Source organism: Apium graveolens, chromosome 8, assembly GCF_009905375.1.
Source record: "Apium graveolens cultivar Ventura chromosome 8, ASM990537v1, whole genome shotgun sequence".
Classification (NCBI taxonomy): domain Eukaryota; kingdom Viridiplantae; phylum Streptophyta; class Magnoliopsida; order Apiales; family Apiaceae; genus Apium; species Apium graveolens.
The window spans coordinates 107423262-107445267 of record NC_133654.1 but is presented as its reverse complement, the minus strand read 5'-3'; the positions used below and the strand labels follow the sequence as shown (position 1 = coordinate 107445267).

Sequence of the window (22006 nt, the reverse complement as noted above, 5' to 3'; positions counted from 1 at the left end):
CACAAATACATATCTACCACATACTGATTCTGATATTGAATTTCTTAACAAACCAACATTTATTCCTTGTTAAACAGGAGACCAATTCTTGGAACCCTTGAACCCTTGGTCTTCTACTTTATGATTATTTCCTTGATTGAAAGCCAATCTTTTTTATTTCCCTGTTATGCCTCCATGGTGTTATAAATCACCCTATGCTTCAAGATAAATGTTGTTTATGATTCAGCTTATTGATTTACATTGGTTATCATTTTGAATTGTTTTAGAATTGGATGGTTTTTTATAAAAGTGGACCTGATTCGTGGTCGGACCAGATTCGTGGTCGGACCAGATTCGTGGTCATAGTAGGCCAATGCGTGCCTTGGATCCAGTATATAGAGCAACGCTGGGAGCCTTGCTCGGGGTTAGTGCGTGACTGATGAGCAGCCTAACCTTAGTTTTAAAATGAAAAGTGAATATCCAGTTCTAATCATTGCTTATTCAGAAACTTGATCCTTCTGAATCATTTCAGTTGGTAATTTGTTAACCTCGGTTATTGCTATTATGACTTGTTGAGCTAGTTAGCTCACTCTTGCAAATCTTTTTATGTTTTCAACAGTTGAAAAATGAAATTGTTGGTAACGAGGATTCTCAGTTAAATGTGCGGGCTAGGATTCCAGGTTAAGTCGGATCGAGCTAACAGGACCTTTATATTGTAGAGGAGTTATGCAAGATTGTAAGAACGACATCATTATCAGTTGTAAGTTGAACCAGTTGGGTTTTGGTATGATGTAATAAAAGATAAGGTTGTGGCTTGTTTTCATACTTTAACCTGTTGCGATCCGTGGTTGTGTAAAGAATGGTCAATGCATATTATATTTTATATACAGGTTTATATATTGTGTGTGTGTGTGTTGTGAGCCCCAAACTTCTGACCCGAGTTTGAAGGGCGTCACATCAAATGTAAGAAATTTATTTTAAAATAAAGTAGAATTCATAAAACAAATAGTGCCCAAACCTACCATAGACATTAAAAGTTGCAGGGATAGATGCCTTGATGCCAATTACTGAGTAAAATTAATGAGTAAAATCGTAAATAAATCAGGAAAATAGATATGTATGCGTCCCTAAATCAAGTGCAACTTATAGTATCCTAGGAAGAATTGTAAATAAAGATATTTTAAGTAATTAATTTATTATTTTGGGGGCGTCAAAGTTGATTTAGTTTGACTTTGCAAGTTCCCGAAAAAAATACTATTTTACTCTAATATGAAAAAATAGCAAGATCTTTTTATTCCTCACCAAGAAACTGAAAATTATGCTGACAAATCCAAATTCGATTATACCTGGCAAGCTTATGTAGCCGTTAGATCTAAGATAAAGGAATATTTTATAATTAACAATATGTAGGTATTATAAATTGAATAAAATATCCTACCTTTTTAATGAATTAAACATAAAGAAGTAGGAATCCTAATTGAATAAAATCCAAAATTCGGTTGTACCTGCCGGCTGCCTCGCTTCTGTTTCAATATTAAATTTCAATACAGCAGCCCCAACTGTTGTAAAAATAAAAGCTTATATGATATATTTTTCAAGAGCTGCAATGTAAGAGTTCAATGAAAATCTATATTTTAACATTATAGTCTAACTTAAGAACATATTTATTTTTGTTAACAATGTTGATGACCTCGTCTAAGCTGACACCCTAAGCATGAGCACTATGAGAGGTCTTGACTGATGTTTTCTAGAATATTTGAACATAACTACTTAAACTGACCTCCAGAGTTCCTATGAGAGGTCTTGACTGATGTTTTAATATATTTCAAATTTTGTTTGAATAATCATATATGATTCTAATATAAATAATACTACATCAGTTCCCCTCATTTTCTTTACATTTCTTTTTCATTGCTCGGTACACATCTTAAGGCGTATATAAATTATAATTCTATAACTTATTTTTTTAATTTTCTTTTCCTCAATAAAAATTTAAACATTGAATTTTTATTCAGAATAATTTTTTAAAAAAATATTTTATGGAACTATACTATATATGAGTCTTAAAATGTGTGTCGAACCATCCCTCTAAAATGTAAAGAATTAAGCGACGGAGGGAGTAATTTTTAGTATAAAAATATATTATAGTTAGGTTTGTATTTAAATTTTAAAAATTAGTTATAATATAGTATAATAACCTTTGCTAAAAAACAAAACTATTTCATGTTAAATTGAAGTTGAACGAATGTAAAAATACAATAATCTTAACTAAAACAAATAAAATTATATGACATATCTATGTACGATTCGTAGAAGCTTATGAGTAATTCGCTGGAACCACTTTTCTTTTCTCTCAAGTGCAGAGTGCCAAGAAATTGTTATCGATATTCAGGATAGCTTTTGCAAAGAGTTTCATTACAACTCTGCCCAGCTTTCATCTTTTCGATTAATATATTTCATAAACCTTTAAGCTAGCCATCTTTACCCAGTTATATAAGAATACCAAACCACTGGATGACATGTTCATTATTGAAAGACACTAACAGTTTAGAAAACACACCTATAATTTTTATCAAATTAAATATGTAAAATCATAATTAGCAATAAAGTGGCTAACAACTTCTTGACCTGCTAACCTGCTAATTAACTGGTTCATTCTCAATAAGCTAAATTTTTTTGTAAGAAGTATTTTAAGTTTTACAGATATTAAAATGAATATTTAAAATTCTTTTGATTTACTTATTAAAATCAATTATATGTATATATATGACAAAAGACTTGGCAGAATTAAAATTAGAGAACGCGCAAACCTTTCCAAAGGCTTGGAAAGCAGTTGCAATCGGTGCAACCAGATATATGGCAACCTGTAATCAAGTCAAACTCATTAGTCTAATTACTACATACAATAAAAAACACACACAGTTTTAACTTGAAACAAACAAATATAAAAGTATAAATATATATAATAGGCATTTGGTTTGAATAGACGGTAATAAGAGATGCTAAATAAAAGAAAAGATGGAGTAATTTAATTATTAAATACAAATACATATAGGGAGATGGATAAAAAGGAAATTAAGAGAATAACTGGTGTTACCGAGCGGATGGAGTTGGTGAGGAGAGTGTTCAAGTAGCAAGAAAACTAATAAAAGTATGGCATTGGGAAGTTTGATTATCAAGTGCTAATAAGAGGCGACTCGATGAGAACATATAATAGATTGTAGAGACTATTATTTTTGTTAAAAATGTAATTATCATTTTGAAATGAAATTAAATATTTGAAGAAAAAATATTTCGCAAGCACGCACTATTTGGAAAAGCTAAGAAAATACCAACTCATAACATAGAGACAATACCGGATAAGTAAATCACTGGCTAAAATGAAAAATAATTTGGGGAAATAGAATTATTATTATGGGAAACAGAAACCGTATATGTAACAGTTTTATTTTAAATATCGAAATCTTCTCAACTTCAGAAATAATTGAGAAATTTATATAAACATAATTGTATGGGCATTGCTGGAGCCTAGATGTACAAATGTAAAATTTATAAGTGTTTGGTCATACAATATCTATGAGCAAAAATACTAAACATAGTTCAAATAATAGGGTTATTTGTTAGTTTCCATTTTTGATGTTGATTTTTCTGGATTGAGATTTAACTTATGATTACCACCGGTTTAACTTTCTGCTTATTACAAAAAGCAGCATCAAATTCATGTGAATATAAGTTCTTATGCATAAAAAGTTGTAGGACATGAGAAAGTGCAACTTAGCACACACAAACACGAATTACTATAGCAAGGCCCACATCTGAATAGGGCAAAAAATGCTCAATCATTTATTAAGTGAAAGTGCAATAAAAACACCTCCAAGATATTTTTGTACACGGTAAAGTGTTGATAACTATGATACATGGATATTCATAAAGCTTTCTTCACAAACTCCTAAATCCTTAACTTGTATAACTCAGAAGGTTGTATCCCTAGTAAAGGGTAGATTTTCTAGACCCCAACAAAGTAAACGTAAATGTGAAAATCTTATATTCTGCTACAAAGGCATCTAACCTACACTTGAGATAATAACCAAAGGTTAAATAAGCATTGAAGGTTCAAGGCTGGCGAATAATATTACAGTTTACATAAGAGATTCCACCAAATAACATATCTACTACAGTACTTGACTCTCATCCGAGAAACAATTCCAGATAGACTTGAGAAGATAGACTTGAGAAGAGACTCACTCGCTTTTTGTGTGCTCCTAAGTACTATATTGTAACGCTGAACATACTCATTTCAATTAGAAAAACCAAACCTAACATACTTGATGTCAATGCTGGTAAATTACCATGAAGTTCTGGGTATACCACTACTTTTTCTAATATATTAAATCATCAGCAACTCAAAATTGTCCTTAATAGTTAATGACTTTAAAAAACCAAACCAATCTAAACATAATAGGTGTAACAGATTTATCTCGTAAAGATAAAATGCATGTAGTAAATTTTATGTAAACAATCCTAAAGTAGCGAGCTCAATCCTAAGATTTTAACCAAGAAAATTTATCAAACAGGAACATTCATGTCAAGGAAATTGCTATCCAATATAGCGAACTCAAGAAAAAAAGTGTTCTCAAGGATTCTGCAAAAGACTGTATTCCTAATTTTCATTAGTTCAAATTTATTAGCATTTTTTGAGTAAATTATTGTTATTTTAAAGAAACTAAGAACATTAACAATTTAAATTGTTAATGATTAGTTGTAGTATGACTATCTGAAAATGTAAGACCGTCGTTGATTAGAAAGTCCAATGCAATGTCACTTTTAGGGACTTGCATGTAATTTTGTGATCAAACAATGAAGTGGAAATTAGTTTATATTAAACCATATGTGAACTAACTACTATGATTCATATCCAAACTAAATATATACATCAACAAAAGAGGGGGACCAAAAGAAGTGAGAATCGAGTACTGGAGTAAGAATGGAAAGAGCAATAGATATTTACCTGTTGTTAAAAGGTCTGAGTAAGGCTGCATCTGAAAGGAATATGTCCTAAGTCCAATCATGTATTAGGATTTAGGAATAACTTTTATGTAATCTGTTTTGATTTCATTGATATTAATAAAGACTTGTTTTGTTTTTATTACGGGCTTTATCTATTTAAGTGTTTAAATAAGATATACCATAGTTTAGAGTAAAGCTTTTTATGGATTATGATGAGATCATAATAGTGAGACCTAAAAAGATGATAACTCTAAACTTAAATAGTTCCTGGTCATAGGATTACTAACTGGTAATTAATAATCCGCAAAGATCGGTACATACTATGTTTGCTTCATTATGAAGGATGTCTGTTCTCATAGACATTTGTGTGGTGACACTATAGCTAGTATGTAGGTGCTTATTATGGAATAAGTTCACTGAACATGACTCGCACAGCTGAACAACTAATGGAGTTCACTCACGTGTCAGCAGTTGTTCACATAGTGATGGTTGTATAAGTATCCTTAGACTTGAGGTCATCATAGTCATCTTGTGTACACTGAACTATGCTTTGGTTTAGTTCTTAGTCTCCAGGGACAATTATTAGGGCTCTTCTGGGTATAGGAATTTGTACACGAAGATAGTGTATGATCAATAAAGGATCTACCCCTTCCAGTGAAGGAAGCGAATGTTCAAGGCTGATCCACTTATGCTAGTTCAGGAATCTCTGGCCAGAGTAAATGAAATTAGAAAGGAGTTTCTAATTTGCATAGAACTACGCATAGTAAATGGTAAGCAAAGTGATTGAATTAGATAGGCTTGACACGAGATCCATGCCTTGTATTTAATCGGGACATTGTAGGGTAGAAGGAGTTTATTGTACGGTAACTATTCACTGACAGGTTCTTGGTATTCTAAGCAGTGAATTCATATTATCCGGATAGTCGCGATATGTTGAGAAGCATCACTCACGATGTTGAATAAATGTGATTGATTAATTAATCATATTTAATAAATTAGAGAATTTATATAAATAATGATAAAATAGTTTTATTATTATTTATTTCTACTACCGGCTTAATATTGAACCTACAGGGTCACACCATAAAAAGAGAATGATTTAATGGTGGAGAAATTAATTAATAATGGCTAATAATTATTTATTTGTGAAATAAATAATTAATTGGAAAATTTAATAATTGATTAAATGAGATTTAATTGATTATAAATTAATTAAGAAAAGTTCTTAATATTATTAATTAAAGAATTTAATTTTTGGAAATTAAATCAAGAGAGAGAATTATTTCTAAAGTGTTTAGAAAAAGGATTAATAATTAAAAGGTGTTTTAATTATTAATGAGAATAATAAATGGGATAATAATAATATTATTTATGGGAAAATTTCAGCTGAAAATTTTGCCTATAAATACACTATTATAGACCCTAATTTTATTCGAACCTCAGAACCCGAAAACCCAAAAAGTTTGGAAAACCCAATTCTATCCACCTCCTTCCTCCTCCTTAACATCGTTTTCTTAGTGGATACCGGTGGAGTGCTTCACACTTGAGGAGCAACTGCTAAGGATCTCTGATCGTTGTCTCCGAATTATTTTTAAAGGTTAGATTCGATCCCTCGAATTTTTATTCACGATTTATATGCTTTTATTTGGATTTTATATGTGTAAAAGTGTTTTACCTTGATCCCGCTGCGTTAAAAATCCAACAATGGTATCAGAGCATAGGTTGTATGCATATAGATCTGTGGTAAAAATTTCAGAATTTTATGTGCTTGTATGAATGAATTATGATATTTACAAGTTATATTATGGATTAATTTTGTCTGATGAGAAATCGTTTCTCAGAATAATTTTGAATGTTGATCTGGGTTCTATAAGTGTTGTAGATCGTCTGGGTATTTTTTTCATAATTTTATAATGTATAGATTTTTTATTATGAATTTTTGAAGTTCTTAAAATTAAATTCGTAATTAATTAATCATATATATATATAATATGTTGTATATATATATTATCTGCTTTGTATAAAAGTACTCCTGTTGTCATCTGCTGTTGAATGTTGTCTGTGTTGGCACGGAAAGAAAGAGAAGTCAGGTACGGATGCGCGCTGTTCGAGAAGAAAAGAAAAGGCGGCTGCTGAGAAAAAAAAATAAAAAATAAGGGGGTGTAACGCATTCCCGGAATGCGTTACACACCTGTGGCACATTCATGGAATGCGTTACACCCTTTAATGGCTTAAAAGGGGTGTAACGCATCACCAGAATGCGTTACAGGCATTGTAACGCGTTCCTGTAATGCGTTACAGCCCGTCTGTTGATATTAAAATTGATTTTCTGGGAGTTTCGTAACTCCGTTTTGGGCGTGCAATATACCGTTGGATTCATTTTTCCGAGACGGATCTAATGGAATGATCAATTTTAGTTTACATAAAAGTTTTGAACTGTTTATATTTCCATGAAGTGTTTTAAAGATGTTTTTGACTGTTTTAATAGCTTTTAAATGCTTCATGTGATACATAGAGATGTATAATGCTTAGACTAATGTGCTAGATGATGTAACATGCCTACCTTGATGTTTATTCATGTTTATATATGTGATATATGCTTAGTTTATCATGCGATGATAGATTTAGGTGAACTTAAATGAACATAAGGCGTTTGTTAGACAGCCTAGTATAGTGAAATTGTTTCATAACCTTAATAACAATATTATGAATACAATCATGATATTCTTGTGTTTGTGAAACACGTAATTGAATATGAATTTTCGATATGAGAGAAAGGATGATTCTGTCAACAACAAATTTCTATCTGTAAGAAAGGGTTATTAAGTGACGCCTCTTGACAATGCTCCACCCGATCTGGGAATCATCTGATTATTGATTATTGATTTGAAATATTTAATTTAAAAGGAAGAATCTCTTTATAATATGATTATGATTGTAACGTAATATAATCCCTCTAAAATTAAATAATATCAAGTAGTAATTGGCCAATGACACAACGGGCTTGTGTCGGTCATAGCCTTCCAACATGATAGAAAAGTAGTTCTTATTTTTGAATCATTGTCGGTTCGTGCTACAGCCGAGAGCTTTGATTTCGAAATAAGAAATACTTGTCTATTACATAGAGATGTGTACATTGAATAAGAATCTAAAGGTCAGTACGTGCTACAGCCGTGGGCCTTTGGGGACTGATTCAACTGTACGGAATGTTGGGTTAGACTTGACTTAGAATATTGAGTTTGTCGTGCTACAGCCGAGACTCAATTATTCAAGAGGCTAAAGTTTGATTAGGGAATAACATGAGATACAATTGACAAGAGTTGTCTGCCTATTGAACATTACATGGCGGTTCGTGCTACAGCCGGGGTCGTGTAATGGAATGTAGGATCCCTATTCCCACTAGCATTATGAATGCTTAATTTTTCACGTAGGGGGTTGAATAAATTAGGAAAACTAGTGGGAGCCACTTATGAATAAAGACCCGATTCATATAGTGTTTTAAAATGAAATCGAATATTTGCTAAGTGTTGTTATGTGTTTATCATTTACAGATTTACTTTGTACGTTATGTCTTCTGCACTATCACTCAGGAGCATACTGGATGCTCACAAATTGACTGGTCCTAATTATGCTGACTGGCTTCGAAACTTGAGAATTGTTCTCAGGATTGAAAAGCTGGAATACGTGATTGACTCACCTAAGCCTACTGAACCTGCTAGTGATATACATAATGATGAACATGTTGTGTATCGTAAGTGGATAGATGATGCAAATGTTGCTCAATGCATCATGCTAGCTTCCATGAACATTGAGCTACAGAAGCAACATGAGCATATGGATGCTCACACTATCCTCATGCATCTACAAGAGTTGTATGATGTGGCGGGGAGGACAGCTCGATATGAGATGTCGAAGGAGTTGTTCGGTTGTAGGATGTCTGAGGGATCATCTGTGAATGACCATGTACTTAAGATGATCAATTTGATTGAACGTCTTGGACAACTTGGTTTTGCCATGGATGGGGAGCTGAGCCAAGACTTGGTCTTGCAATCGCTTCCGAGTTCGTTCTCGCAGTTTGTTGTGAACTTTCACATGAATAAGTTGGATGTCAGCCTGCCTGAACTCCACAACATGTTGAAGACTGCGGAATCGAATTTTTCCCCTAAGAAGAGTTCTATTCTTCTAATTGGTGAAGGTTCCAATCCTAAGAAAAGGAAGAGGAACTCTTCCAAGAAGAAGAAAGTAGGTGAGAAAATGCCGGTTCCACCAAAAGTTGAAGACCCCAAGAGCAAAGTTGTTTGCTTTCACTATAACAAGGTGGGGACTGGAAGAGTAACTGCAAGGTTTACCTTGCAGAATTGAAGAAGAAGAAGGGTAGTGAGACTACCGCTTCTGATTCAGGTATGTTCATGATAGAAGTGAATATGTCATTTCTACTTGGGTATTAGATACCGCCTGTGGTTATCATATCTGCAATTTGTTGCAGGGACCAAGGAGAAGTAGGACTCTTGAGGAAGAGGAGGTGATTTTACTGATGGAAATGGAGCAAGAGTTGCTGCTGTAGATGTAGAATCGTTTCATTTATATATGCCTACGGGCAAGACTATTGTTTTAAATAATTGTTATTTTGTTCCCTCGATTGTGAGGAATATTATTCTCATGTTAGACTTGGCTGGATTTTCATTTATTATTGAGAATAATGAATGTTCTATTCTTAGAGATAATATTCTTTATGGACGTGGTACTTTAAATAATGGTCTGTATAAATGTGACATAATTTACTTCAGATTGAACAAACTAATAAAAGAAAAGGGATGATGAAAATCTCACTTCATAGTGGCACTGCAGTCTCCATTTAGTGGACATGGAGAGAGGGCTGCAGATTTGCTAGGAATGGTACACACAGATGTATGTGGACCAATGTCTACGCAAGCCATGGGTGGATTTTCATACTTCATTACTTTCATAGATGATAGAACTGGATTCGGATATGTGTTTGATGAAACACAAGTCTGAGGCCTTTGAAAAGTTCAAAGAATATAAGTATGAAGTGGAGAAACAGCCAAACATAGTATTATAACTCTTCGATCAGATCGAGGTGGTGAATACTTTAATGGAGTGTTTCTAGATTATCTCAAAGTAAATGTATAGTCTCCCAGTGGACTCCTCCAGATTGGTATCTGAAAGGAGAAATCGAACTTTGTTAGACATAGTTCGGTCCATGATGAGCTATGCAAATCTTCCAGTATTCCTATGGGGTTATGCATTGGAAACCTCAGCATATTTACTGAATAAGGTGCCTTCCAAATATGTTCCTCAAACTTCATATGAGATATGGAAAGTAAGGAAACCGAGTCTTAAACACGTTAAGATTTGGGGATGTCCAGCTTGTGTCAAGTAAGTTGACCCAGATAAGCTGGAATATCGATCCGTAAAATGTAGTTTTGTGGGATATCCTAAAGAGACTTTAGGGTATTACTTTTACACTGATCATCGGGTGTTTGTATCTAGACATGCTACCTTCTTGGAAAAGGAGTTTATCCTTGAAGGAAACAGTGGGAGCAAAATTGAACTTGATGAAGTTCAAGAAGCACAAACTGCTACGGATCAAGTGGAAATACCTGTTCTGACTGAACAACCTTTTATAGAACAGCCCATTCATAGATCAGGGAGAGTGTCTCGCCAACCTGAGAGGTATTATGGCCTTGTCATTGAGAATGACAATGAGTTGTCGATCATTGATGATGACGACCCTGTGACCTGTAATGAGGCTATGAGTAGTGTTGACTCAGAAAAATGGCATAGTGCCATGAAATCCGGAAAGAAATCTATGTATACGGGATACAAAAGAATGATTAGAGCAGATGGCCAGGTGGAAACCTTTAAGGCCAGGCTTGTGGCAAAAGAATTCAAACAAAGGCAATGGATTGACTTTGATGAAACCTTTTACCTGTAGCCCTGTTAAAATCAGTTCGGATTTTGCTTGCGAATGCTGCTTACTACGACTATGAGATCTGGCAATTAGCCAGATGGTTTTTCTTTCCAAGAGAAATGAAAACCTAGTGTGTAAGCTGCTGCGAACCATATGTGGTTTAAAGCAGGCTTCTCGAAAGATGGAACATTCGTTTTGATGAGACAATCAAAAAGTTTGATTTTATCAAAAACGAAGATGAACCATGCGTCTACAAAAGGGTTAGTGGGAGCGCGGTAACATTTCTTGTATTGTATTAAAATAGAGTTGACACACATAACAACATAGCAGACCCACTCACAAAGCTACTTTATGAAAGTCACTTTGATCGTCATAAAGACAAGATGGGTATTAGATACCAGAGTGATTGGCTTTAGTACAAGTGGGAGATTGAAAGGAATATGTCCTAAGTCCAATCATGTATTAGGATTTAGGAATAACTTTTATGTAATCTGTTTTGATTTCATTGATATTAATAAAGACTTGTTTTGTTTTTATTACGGGCTTTATCTATTTAAGTGTTTAAATAAGATATACCATAGTTTAGAGTAAAGCTTTTTATGAATTATGATGAGATCATAATAGTGAGACCTAAAAAGATGATAACTCTAAACTTAAATAGTTCCTGGTCATAGAATTACTAACTGTTAATTAATAATCCGCAAAGATCGGTACATACTATGCTTGCTTCATTATGAAGGATGTCTGTTCTCATAGACATTTGTGTGGTGACACTATAGCTAGTATGTAGGTGCTTATTATGGAATAAGTTCACTGAACATGACTCGCACAGCTGAACAACTAATGGAGTTCACTCACGTGTCAGCAGTTGTTCACATAGTGATAGTTGTACAAGTATCCTTAGACTTGAGGTCATCATAGTCATCTTGTGTACACTGAACTATGCTTTGGTTTAGTTCTTAGTCTCCAGGGACAATTATTAGGGCTCTTCTGGGTATAGGAATTTGTACACGAAGATAGTGTATGATCAATAAAGGATCTACCCCTTCCAGTGAAGGAAGCGAATGTTCAAGGCTGATCCACTTATGCTAGTTCAGGAATCTCTGGCCAGAGTAAATGAAATTAGAAAGGAGTTTCTAATTTGCATAGAACTACGCATAGTAAATGGTAAGCAAAGTGATTGAATTAGATAGGCTTGACACGAGATCCATGCCTTGTATTTAATCGGGACATTGTAGGGTAGAAGGAGTTTATTGTACGGTAACTATTCACTGACAGGTTCTTGGTATTCTAAGCAGTGAATTCATATTATCCGGATAGTCGCGATATGTTGAGAAGCATCACTCACGATGTAGAATAAATGTGATTAATTAATTAATCATATTTAATAAATTAGAGAATTTATATAAATAATGATAAAATAGTTTTATTATTATTTATTTCTACTATCGGCTTAATATTGAACCTACAGGGTCACACCATAAAAAGAGAATGATTTAATGGTGGAGGAATTAATTAATAATGGCTAATAATTATTTATTTGTGAAATAAATAATTAATTGGAAAATTTAATAATTGATTAAATGAGATTTAATTGATTATAAATTAATTAAGAAAAGTTCTTAATATTATTAATTAAAGGATTTAATTTTTGGAAATTAAATCAAGAGAGAGAATTATTTCTAAAGTGTTTAGAAAAAGGATTAATAATTAAAAGGTGTTTTAATTATTAATGAGAATAATAAATGGGATAATAATAATATTATTTATGGGAAAATTTCAGCTGAAAATTTTGCCTATAAATACACTATTATAGACCCTAATTTTATTCGAACCTCAGAACACGAAAACCCAAAAAGTTTGGAAAACTCAATTCTCTCCACCTCCTTCCTCCTCCTTAACATCGTTTTCTTGGTGGATACCGGTGGAGTGCTTCATACTTGAGGAGCAACTGCTAAGGATCTCTGATCGTTGTCTCCGAATTATTTTTAAAAGTTAGATTCGATCCCTCGAATTTTTATTCACGATTTATATGCTTTTATTTGGATTTTATATGTGTAAAAGTGTTTTACCTTAACCCCGCTGCGTTAAAAATCCAACAGCATCTACAGAAACTATAATACCTGCATCAAATGAACTTTATTGGATTTAATAATCTTCATCAAATATGATCTGTTATATTTTTTATAATTTAAGAGTGAACAGAGGATGGCATGGAGCAATGGATATTTACTTGCTATTAAAAGGTCCGAGTAAGGCTGCACCTACAGAATCTATAATACTTGCATCAAATGAACTTTATTGGTTTTACTAATCTTCATTCAACGTGATTTCGTATGTTTTTTTTATAATTTAAGAGTGAACAGAGAATGGCATGGAACTATAGAAAATCTCGTTAAATCAAGTGAATAACTCGATTATAACCAATATCACAACAAAAGCTCAAAATAACTTAAAATTGCAACTTAAGTTAACTGTACAGGGGATACAAAATAACTCAATTAATATGTAATTATTCAACACAAACATAGAAAAACAAATAGAGTTTGAGTAATTGATATACCAGCTATCACTATGAAGTGTTCAAACTTTTGAAGACTGGACAAAAAAAGAGGTAGAAGCTTTTGTTTGAAGCAGAATACAATACTATAGTGTTAGCGCACAACTTATGTTTAAAAGTTTTTTATTTAATATATTTAAAATTAACTAAAATTAGGATATAACCTAAGATAACACAAAGTGACAGCTCTGTAAATTATTAATTCACAACACCACACTGGCAAGACCCAGAATTTCGTTCTCCAAGGTCCAAAGCATGACACCAGCTCCGTCAACAATCAACACTAAGACAAAGCAACCAAAACTGAATAAACCCTCATTCATAATATTCAACATATAAACCTCAAAACAGAAACACTAATAACTAGCTTACAGTCAAGTTCACCTGATTTTAGCAACAATTTAATTCATCAAGATTCGCAGCCTTCTCTGTAACTATTACACATGAAGCAATTATAATGACATTCTTCGAAACTCATATATTTATGTCTCTTTATTCATTTTCATATCATTTCCAGATCAATATATAAATACCCCAACCCTTAAAACCCCTATATTCATCCAACTCATATAAAGTCTATAGCTTTTGTATTAACTCGTCACAAATCATTATTTTTAGAAAAAATATTATGAACCTCTCATTTTCCTTATAGTAAAACACATATCACATACTAAAAAGAAATTCCAAATTTTGGCCAACCTCATTAATCAAATTGAAAAATTATCATAAACACACACCTACGTTAAACTACAAACTGAGAATTTCTTTCTCCATCTTAATCAATAACATAAACACTATAAAAAACTAAGAACTTATCATGAATCATTACCAAAGACCTAGGTATAATAACAACGATACATATTTATCTATCACAAACCGGAAAGTACAACTTAAATTTACAGCAAAATGAATGACATGGAATAACTTGACAAAATGTTAAAACTTTAATTGAAAATTTAAATTGAGTTGATTAACATGTATAATAACCAAATAGATAAATAATCTCGGCCTGCAAGTTTACCTCAAGGTGGATTGGATTTGGTGGAATAATTGTGCCAGATTTGCAACGTAGGTCGCTTAAATGCGGGTGTATGCAAGAGTCGTGCAGAGTCTCAAGCGGTGGAGTCGAGGTCTAGAGAGATTTGCAATTGAATTGGAGAGTGCTTGTGAAAGTCTGCTAGGATATTGTAGTTGTATTGTTTGTACGTGTCTTATAATAGCAAAGTTGATTTTATCAAATACATTGATGTGTGATTCGGCTTTAGGCTAGAAAATTTGAAAATTATCCAAGACTTTTCAGCAGAAAAAGTCTAGGCAGTACATTTAGCACATTTAACCAAAAAGGGAAATTTAGATATTGAAATTTTCCTAGCTAAATAGCTCACTTGGTAAATAAAATATTTTACTTCCTAAATATGGTTGAAAGTATAGGTGTCAACTAAGGTACTATGGCTAGTCACCAATTACCAGCAAAAGTTGTCAGGATGTTGAAAGATAATGGAATCAAGAAAGTGAAGCTCTTTGATGCAAATGATACTACGATGAATGCGCTTACTGGTTCAGATATCGAAGTTATGGTTGCAATTCCTAATGATCAGCTTGTTGCTATGAACACTTACAATCGAGCTAAACAATGGGTCCAGCGCAATGTCACACGTTACATTTACAACGGAGGTGTTAACATCAAGTAAGTTGTTGCTGGACTACTGCGAGATTGTGAGAATTTGCTCTGCTTTTCTAAATACTAAAGCTTTGTTAGTTTATAAAATTGACTTGCTTTAATCGAAGTATTTTATTTGGTCTGGCATCCTATCAAACAGTACAAAAGCATCTAAGATATCTAAGATATAACAGGTATTAGCACAAAGCAATTAGTACCCGAAGAGACCACAAATCAAATATCGGAAGAGCAATTAAACAATTAGTAAAAACAAAGCAAATATGGTAAAAGAGACCACAACACAAATACCGGAAGAGTACAAGAAGTCACAAGAAACACAAACCGGAAGAACTATGGTAAAGTGAAAGAACATGAACTATGGTGAATTTAACTGCGACGAACTCCGTGGGGAGGCTCAATTCTCTTGAGTAGCTTCTTCCGCCTGCTGGTTTGTTAGAAGAAAGGGTTTGTTTGAGAAGAAGCGTGTGGAAATAACTGTGGAAGTGATTATAGCACTGGAGGTTTTGTTCCCGTGTTACTGTATGACTAGGAATGTGCTGTATGGCTAGGAATGTGCTGCTGTTTTTGGTTGCTTTTTAGCTTTTTTGTTGTCGTTGTTTTCAAGTTTTTTTTTGTTTTTCTTAAAATTAAAAAAAAATGGAATAATCGTTTAACCAAATTATCCCATATTCCGGTTATTATAGTATAGTATAGATTTGTTATATAGCATTCTGAAACCAAATCAATTTTGTACCTTTAACGTTTTTCTTTTTCTATTATCTACCTCTATTAATTATTTATATAAAATTACAACAATTACAACTGACTAATCCGAATATGAAGTACAATTTTTGTTAGATGGATATTTATACCAACTAATCCTAATTTAGACGTGATCATATGTTAAATTAATTATACTTGCATACTAAAATCTTCATAAATAAATGAAGATGAACATATGCTTGTAATAGATCTCCCAAGGCCAAGCAATCATCCACTAGACATCATAATTTGGCTTTTGTAAACTGCAATCTCAGTAATTTGTGACATAATGTCCTCACCTGCTCAGTGATGTATATAACATAAGACTATTCTTACTTGATCACTGAGATGGTCTCAACTCATCTTTCATTATATAAGAGTATAAATTACTCCCTCCGTCCTGATTTATCTCGGACAGATAGATAAACGGAACAGTATACAAATCAAAGATGTGCCACTATAGGGTAAGGAAATAAAAAGCCACACTAAGTCCCTAAATTATGCACAAAAAAATCTACAACATTCACAGCAGATCTTGAAAATACCTCTTAAAGCAAGAGATTGACATGAAGGGAACAAACTTGGAACAAAAAAAAATCTGAATTTTTTGATCTCAAACTACTGAATATCAAAGTGCACATAAATTTAACACCCTGGCCAACTTAATGTAGATTTGCTGGAGTAATTTACTTATAAACTACACCAAAACTTATTTCTAGCAACTAAACAACAATACCGCATTTTACATCTGTAAGCTTGTCAAATGTCAATCTATCTATCCTAGTTGAACCAAAGCATTAGCAACATCCCACGAAAGAACAATTATCATACAATTTAGAGTTAGAGACCCTTCCTTAACATAGGTTTTCTCCTTAAATGTTGAACACCATATGCCGCAGTGGAAGCCACGGTTGTTGAAGCCACTAACCAGCTGCAACAATATAAGTTTAGATTTAGAATTGCTACTGAAACTAAATATATAACACATTACACTAATAGAAAAAGTACTGCCCACCTTAAGTACGTGATGTATGAATGGGTATCTTGGGTTCCTAAATCAGGTTGAAGAAGAGCTGCAATCACTAAGACAAGTTGGAAAACAGTATTTACCTGCAAATAAAACCAAGAAATGCATAAAATAGGTTAATTAAATGAAAAAACAAAAAACCAAACCTAGCTTGGACAATTTTATTCCCACTCAAGCAGTTCATATATTCTAATGGAAGGGGTATATTACTATAAATGCCGATGTCCGGTTAATATAATTAACAAGCTTTGAGAAAAAACGAGGGAAAAGAACTTATATAATTAGCACTAAGGTTGTTAACCCAAAGAAAATATTGTAAACAACTAAAATAAGTTCAGCAACCAACTCCTACAGATATTATTGACATATATTTAAGTTCAACTTTATCAATATTATCAAATTTGTATTCATGTTCAAGAAACAGATTTGGTTGCTTCCATATCCTTAATATTTTATAGGATGTATACTAACAACGAAAAAAGGAAAATGAGAATAATTAAATGCATCTTCATATGATTTGCATTGTAAAAAATAACAAAGAACGTTGGTTATCTGAAATCTTCTAACCAATTTTTTGCTTAAGAATATACATAGTAACAACATAGATTGAAGGTACTTATCAAATTAGATAATTTTAATTCTTTTATATTACATAAAAGATCAATATTGAGTATTGCAGTTTCTGAGTGGCCAAATGTTTTCTGGGATGAAATTATGCAGCTTGCAGAATGCACACTTTCACTCAATGTGCATCCGAGCCATGAAAATCCTAGAACTATATCTGCATTAATGTCGTCGCATAAAATTTGAAAAAATATGATTTAATCCATACAGGTCACTGTGAATCAACAATGGATATCAGTCACCTAAAAATTAGACCAAAGGCAAGTCATTACCTTGCTAAGAAAGAGAGGTTCCACTTTCTGGGCTTGAATCCCATCAAGGTTGAAGAAGTCTGACCAACTTTTCCACTGTAAGAAAACAGATACAGTTAAATATGTAGTACAGTGCAAATCAAGATTCTGCAACAGGATACAGGATACAGGATACAGGATACTCTAATTCAAGTCAGAGCAACTTACATTCCAATTCAAACTGCTAGCTCTGTTATAGATTGCACCACCAACAAGAGCTACATCCCTCAGCACAATGATCCCAACAAGTCCAGCTTCACAATTGAAATCAATACTGGATCTACTTAGGCTTCTGGTGTTTCTTATGCATACCAGGGAAACATGTATCTTTAATCTTTTTCATAAACCATAAAAAACGGAATGAACCAAAATATATGCAAATCACTTCCTCACTGATTATCTCTTCAGTATCTTAACCAACGTGTATGGTCTTCCAAGCAGAATAACATATACATAATTATTAAATAACTTTAACACCAAGAACAATTGACAGTTGACGCATAAATAAGGGACCAAGACTTGCATCATTGTATTTGCCAATTGCCAACCAACATGTAGTTGAACAACCTTATGCCAAGTCAGAAATTGCTCCAGCAACCTTGAAGAGAACAAACTTGCATCACTAGTTTGCATTAGTAACTTATAACTCTGGGTGCTGCTTTATGTTAGCAACCTTCCAAAAGCGACATGCACCAGTCCCGCCTTGTACACAATAGCGAGCTCGTCCAACAATGTCCTAAATTGATGTCCTTCGCTAAAATTTAGGGCATTTTGAACAAATGAGTGCTCCAACAGTGGCCTAGTGGTGCCTTAAAACACTAGGACATCCATGGCATGCCTTCTTTTTAAGGCACCACTATGCATGTCCTATTACATTTCTATTAATAAAATATTAATTTTCCTCCTCTTTTACATATCTTTCTGTTATCATCTTTTCCATTCCCTCTTATTGTAATTCAAACATATTATTACTTTAATAATAAAGCACAATTATAAGACATGTTGTTGGAGTTGATATACAAAAACAATATCCTAAATCTCTACGACACTATTTTTTTATTATATCTATAAGGCATCTACTGGGACACTGTTGAACTTGCTCTTACACAAGTGCAAGTCAGATTTACAAGCAAACTCATAACATTAGGATCTCAAACTATACTGCTACGATGAACAAGATTGGAGAAAGAAGAAAACAACAAAGAAAAGAAAAGCAAGATTGTTGGTCGCTTGGGAGAAAAAGAAAAAAAGAAAAGCAGAAAGAGTGAAAGCATCGAATATTGGAGAAAGAAAAAGATATCTACTTTTAGAACTAAGCATGTACATCATCAAAATCAAAACTTGTCTTCTGCAGATTAAATTATAGTGGTTCAATATCACCACGAAACAAGGCTGAATTGACAGTAGGCATAAAGGTATGTTCACGTCTGTTACTGTGCATGCTTATCGACTATCTCTTAGACTCTTACTTTTACTTGCACTATAATGACTGTTAGTCGCCGATTTGAAAAAGTTCCAAACACTGTTGGGAAATGAAACAGGGAAGGAAGCTAGCTTGAGTCGCAGGGCAAAAGCTGCTCAAGTTGAAAAGAACGCCTTGCAGCAGAATCTGCACTTTGCTTATTGCAAGGATGAGTTCCTGAGAAGCACAGAACTTTAATTGTTACGCTGCGAGGAATTATAGGGACTCAAAGTGGGGTTTGAAGATTTTATTCAGGTCAAACAACCGTATCTTGATATTTCACTGCAACAATAAGAAATGCATATTCAAATATACAATTTTAATCTAAATTCACAATCTAATGTCACTGAAATTAGGGCTAACAAACATATGCATTGCCAGGTTTATAGATTTCTGACCGGGTTGCATTACAGTCTAAACTATTTTTTGGATGAGCTTTCATTATGTGGAGAAAAGAACACAAACTAGCTTTTGTTTTAGATAAAGGCCGCAAAATAATTTCATTTTTCTAAATATCGATCCCTATTCTAAAGGTCCACAAACATATGCATTGCCAGGTTTATAGATTTCTGACCAGGTTGCATTACAGTCTAAACTGTTTTTTGGATGAGCTTTCATTTTGTGGAGAAAAGAACACAAACTAGCTTTTGTTTTAGATAAAGGTCCGCAAAATAATTTCATTTTTTCTAAATATCGATCCCCATTCTAAAATATTAGTTAGCATGGTGATGCATCACAATTTTGTTGCATTTTAGCACCGTTGCTCATAGTGCAGTCTAGCATTGTTCCTTACCATGGTAATGTATTACAGTTTACAACTGTTACTCGGCATCATAATTAATCCAGTTGAAAAAGGTCTCAAATACCAAATCTGCTATTTTTGTCATTAGATTATTATCTTCAGCTAAAATTTGGCAACACCACATTTCGTTTAGGCATACACCAAAACTCTCCTTCTCCCACCAAGTTTCTACAGTAACGGAGATGACCCGAGTGTGATTCAGATTACATTCGAGCATGAGTAATCAATATTTTATATTCCTTTGCCATCCCAATTTGTTCAGGCAGCGAGCAATGTCGTCCTGCAAGGTGCAGAAAGGTTTGACCAGACTAGGGGGATGACTATTTTCAACATGCATCCAATAAAAGCTTAAATATTTACGAAAAGTTTTAAGTCAGATTTACAAGCAACTCATACCAATATTATGATCTCAAACTATACTGCTTCGGTGAACAAGATTGGAATTAACACATAGTTCGAGAAGATATTTGTACACTCCCCATAAACTAATCTAGTTCTACCAAGGAAAAAAAATAAGTTATACTTACAGTTTAGAAGACCCTTCTCAACCAAAGCCAAAGCAACGGATCCAATTAGAACCTGTAATGCATATAATTTTTACATTCTAATTCCAGCAACGGTTAATTCAAAGTAAAGAAGAGCATCAACAAACAACACTAAAGGAAAAAAACTGTAACTCAAAATCACACCTTGTCAGCAAGAGGATCCAGGTATGATCCAACTACGGAATTGATTCCCATCTTCCGTGCTACATACCCGTCTAGCTACATGAAAAATAAGCTTAGGTTACTGTTGAAGAAATGTTTAAACCATTTCAGCAAATCCTTAGCAAAACTTATAAAAGAAGTTCACCCAATCTGTTGCACCCGAGACAGCTAGACAACCAAAAGCAGGAATATACATTTCTCGCAAAATCATCCTGCATTTGAAGTTGTTAAAAATAGCGATTATGTAAATTTCAACTTGTCAAAAATAGTGATACGTTGGTCCATTACTATAAGTTTAGGAAGGGCATACCATCCAATGACCGGACCCGAGATCAACCTACTCACCGAAATCAAATTCGGTAAATTCACAAACCCATCCACACCTCCACCTCCACCACCCTTCTCCACCGGGTCACCACCACCCACATTATCGTCACCCGACCGGACCCGGTTAGACCCGAAATAAACCCGCGAAAAATTCGGCGAATTCACAAACCCGCCTCCCTTTTCAACCGGGTCTCCACCACCCACACTCTCCTGACCCAAACCGACCCGCGAAAAAATCGGAGAGGCCAGAGCCTGGACACTAGGCAAGAAAACGAGGTGGGGTTGGGAAGAAAAGTGCGGAGAAAGTGTGGGAGGATGAGAACAGAGAAAGAGAGATGGTTGGAGGCATTGAGGGAGAGAGGGAGAGATTGAGTGAGATTTAGAGAGAAAGAGAGAAGTGGGGTTGAGAATTGAGGAGAGATTGAAGATTGGTTTTTGAGATTTGGAGTGTTGAGTTAGTTTAGTAAGTAATCTCAAGAAGATACCCATCAATGGTGTTGAACTAGCATTAGGGGTCTTGCAGAGGAGGGGTTTGGGGGAGATAACACGCGGTGCTTTGTTCGGATCATGCCAAATTTATTGTTTTTTTTTTAATTAATGAATTTTAGAAATAGTAGGTATTCGAAAAATCCCTTATTCAATCGATTAATTCCCAATTAAGTAGATGACCGATTCGATTTTTGAAATTCGATTCATCCTTACAAATTTTCCTTTCTTGGAATATACATAATTATTTATTAAAATTAAAAAATCTTTTAAATTTAAATATGAATAATTATAGAAATTATGATATAATAAATATATATTTGTTAGTATATAAGTAATATAATCATAATAATATATTAAATATAATTTAATATTATAATA

General features: G+C 33.6%; 2 protein-coding genes across 2 annotated transcripts; both read right to left on the bottom strand.

Annotated features, from left to right (window-relative positions):
• Window positions 1-1307: 1307 nt before the first annotated feature.
• On the bottom strand, window positions 1308-16038 carry LOC141679848 (uncharacterized). The gene is made up of 7 exons (XM_074486227.1): window positions 16011-16038; window positions 15482-15730; window positions 13152-13200; window positions 12991-13041; window positions 4988-5034; window positions 2790-2843; window positions 1308-1538 (listed from the first exon to the last, which is right to left on the bottom strand). Exons 1-7 carry the CDS (start codon window positions 16036-16038, stop codon window positions 1453-1455), a joined length of 564 nt encoding a protein of 187 aa, XP_074342328.1. The 3' UTR covers window positions 1308-1452.
• Window positions 16039-16562: 524 nt separating this feature from the next.
• On the bottom strand, window positions 16563-21703 carry LOC141677890 (CDP-diacylglycerol--glycerol-3-phosphate 3-phosphatidyltransferase 1, chloroplastic-like). Its single transcript, XM_074484003.1, has 8 exons — window positions 21123-21703; window positions 20958-21024; window positions 20795-20869; window positions 20633-20684; window positions 18010-18095; window positions 17824-17898; window positions 16916-17010; window positions 16563-16831 (listed from the first exon to the last, which is right to left on the bottom strand). The coding sequence occupies exons 1-8, from the start codon at window positions 21626-21628 to the stop codon at window positions 16741-16743; spliced, it is 1047 nt and encodes a 348-aa protein (XP_074340104.1). The 5' UTR covers window positions 21629-21703; the 3' UTR covers window positions 16563-16740.
• Between the last annotated feature and the right edge of the window lie 303 nt (window positions 21704-22006).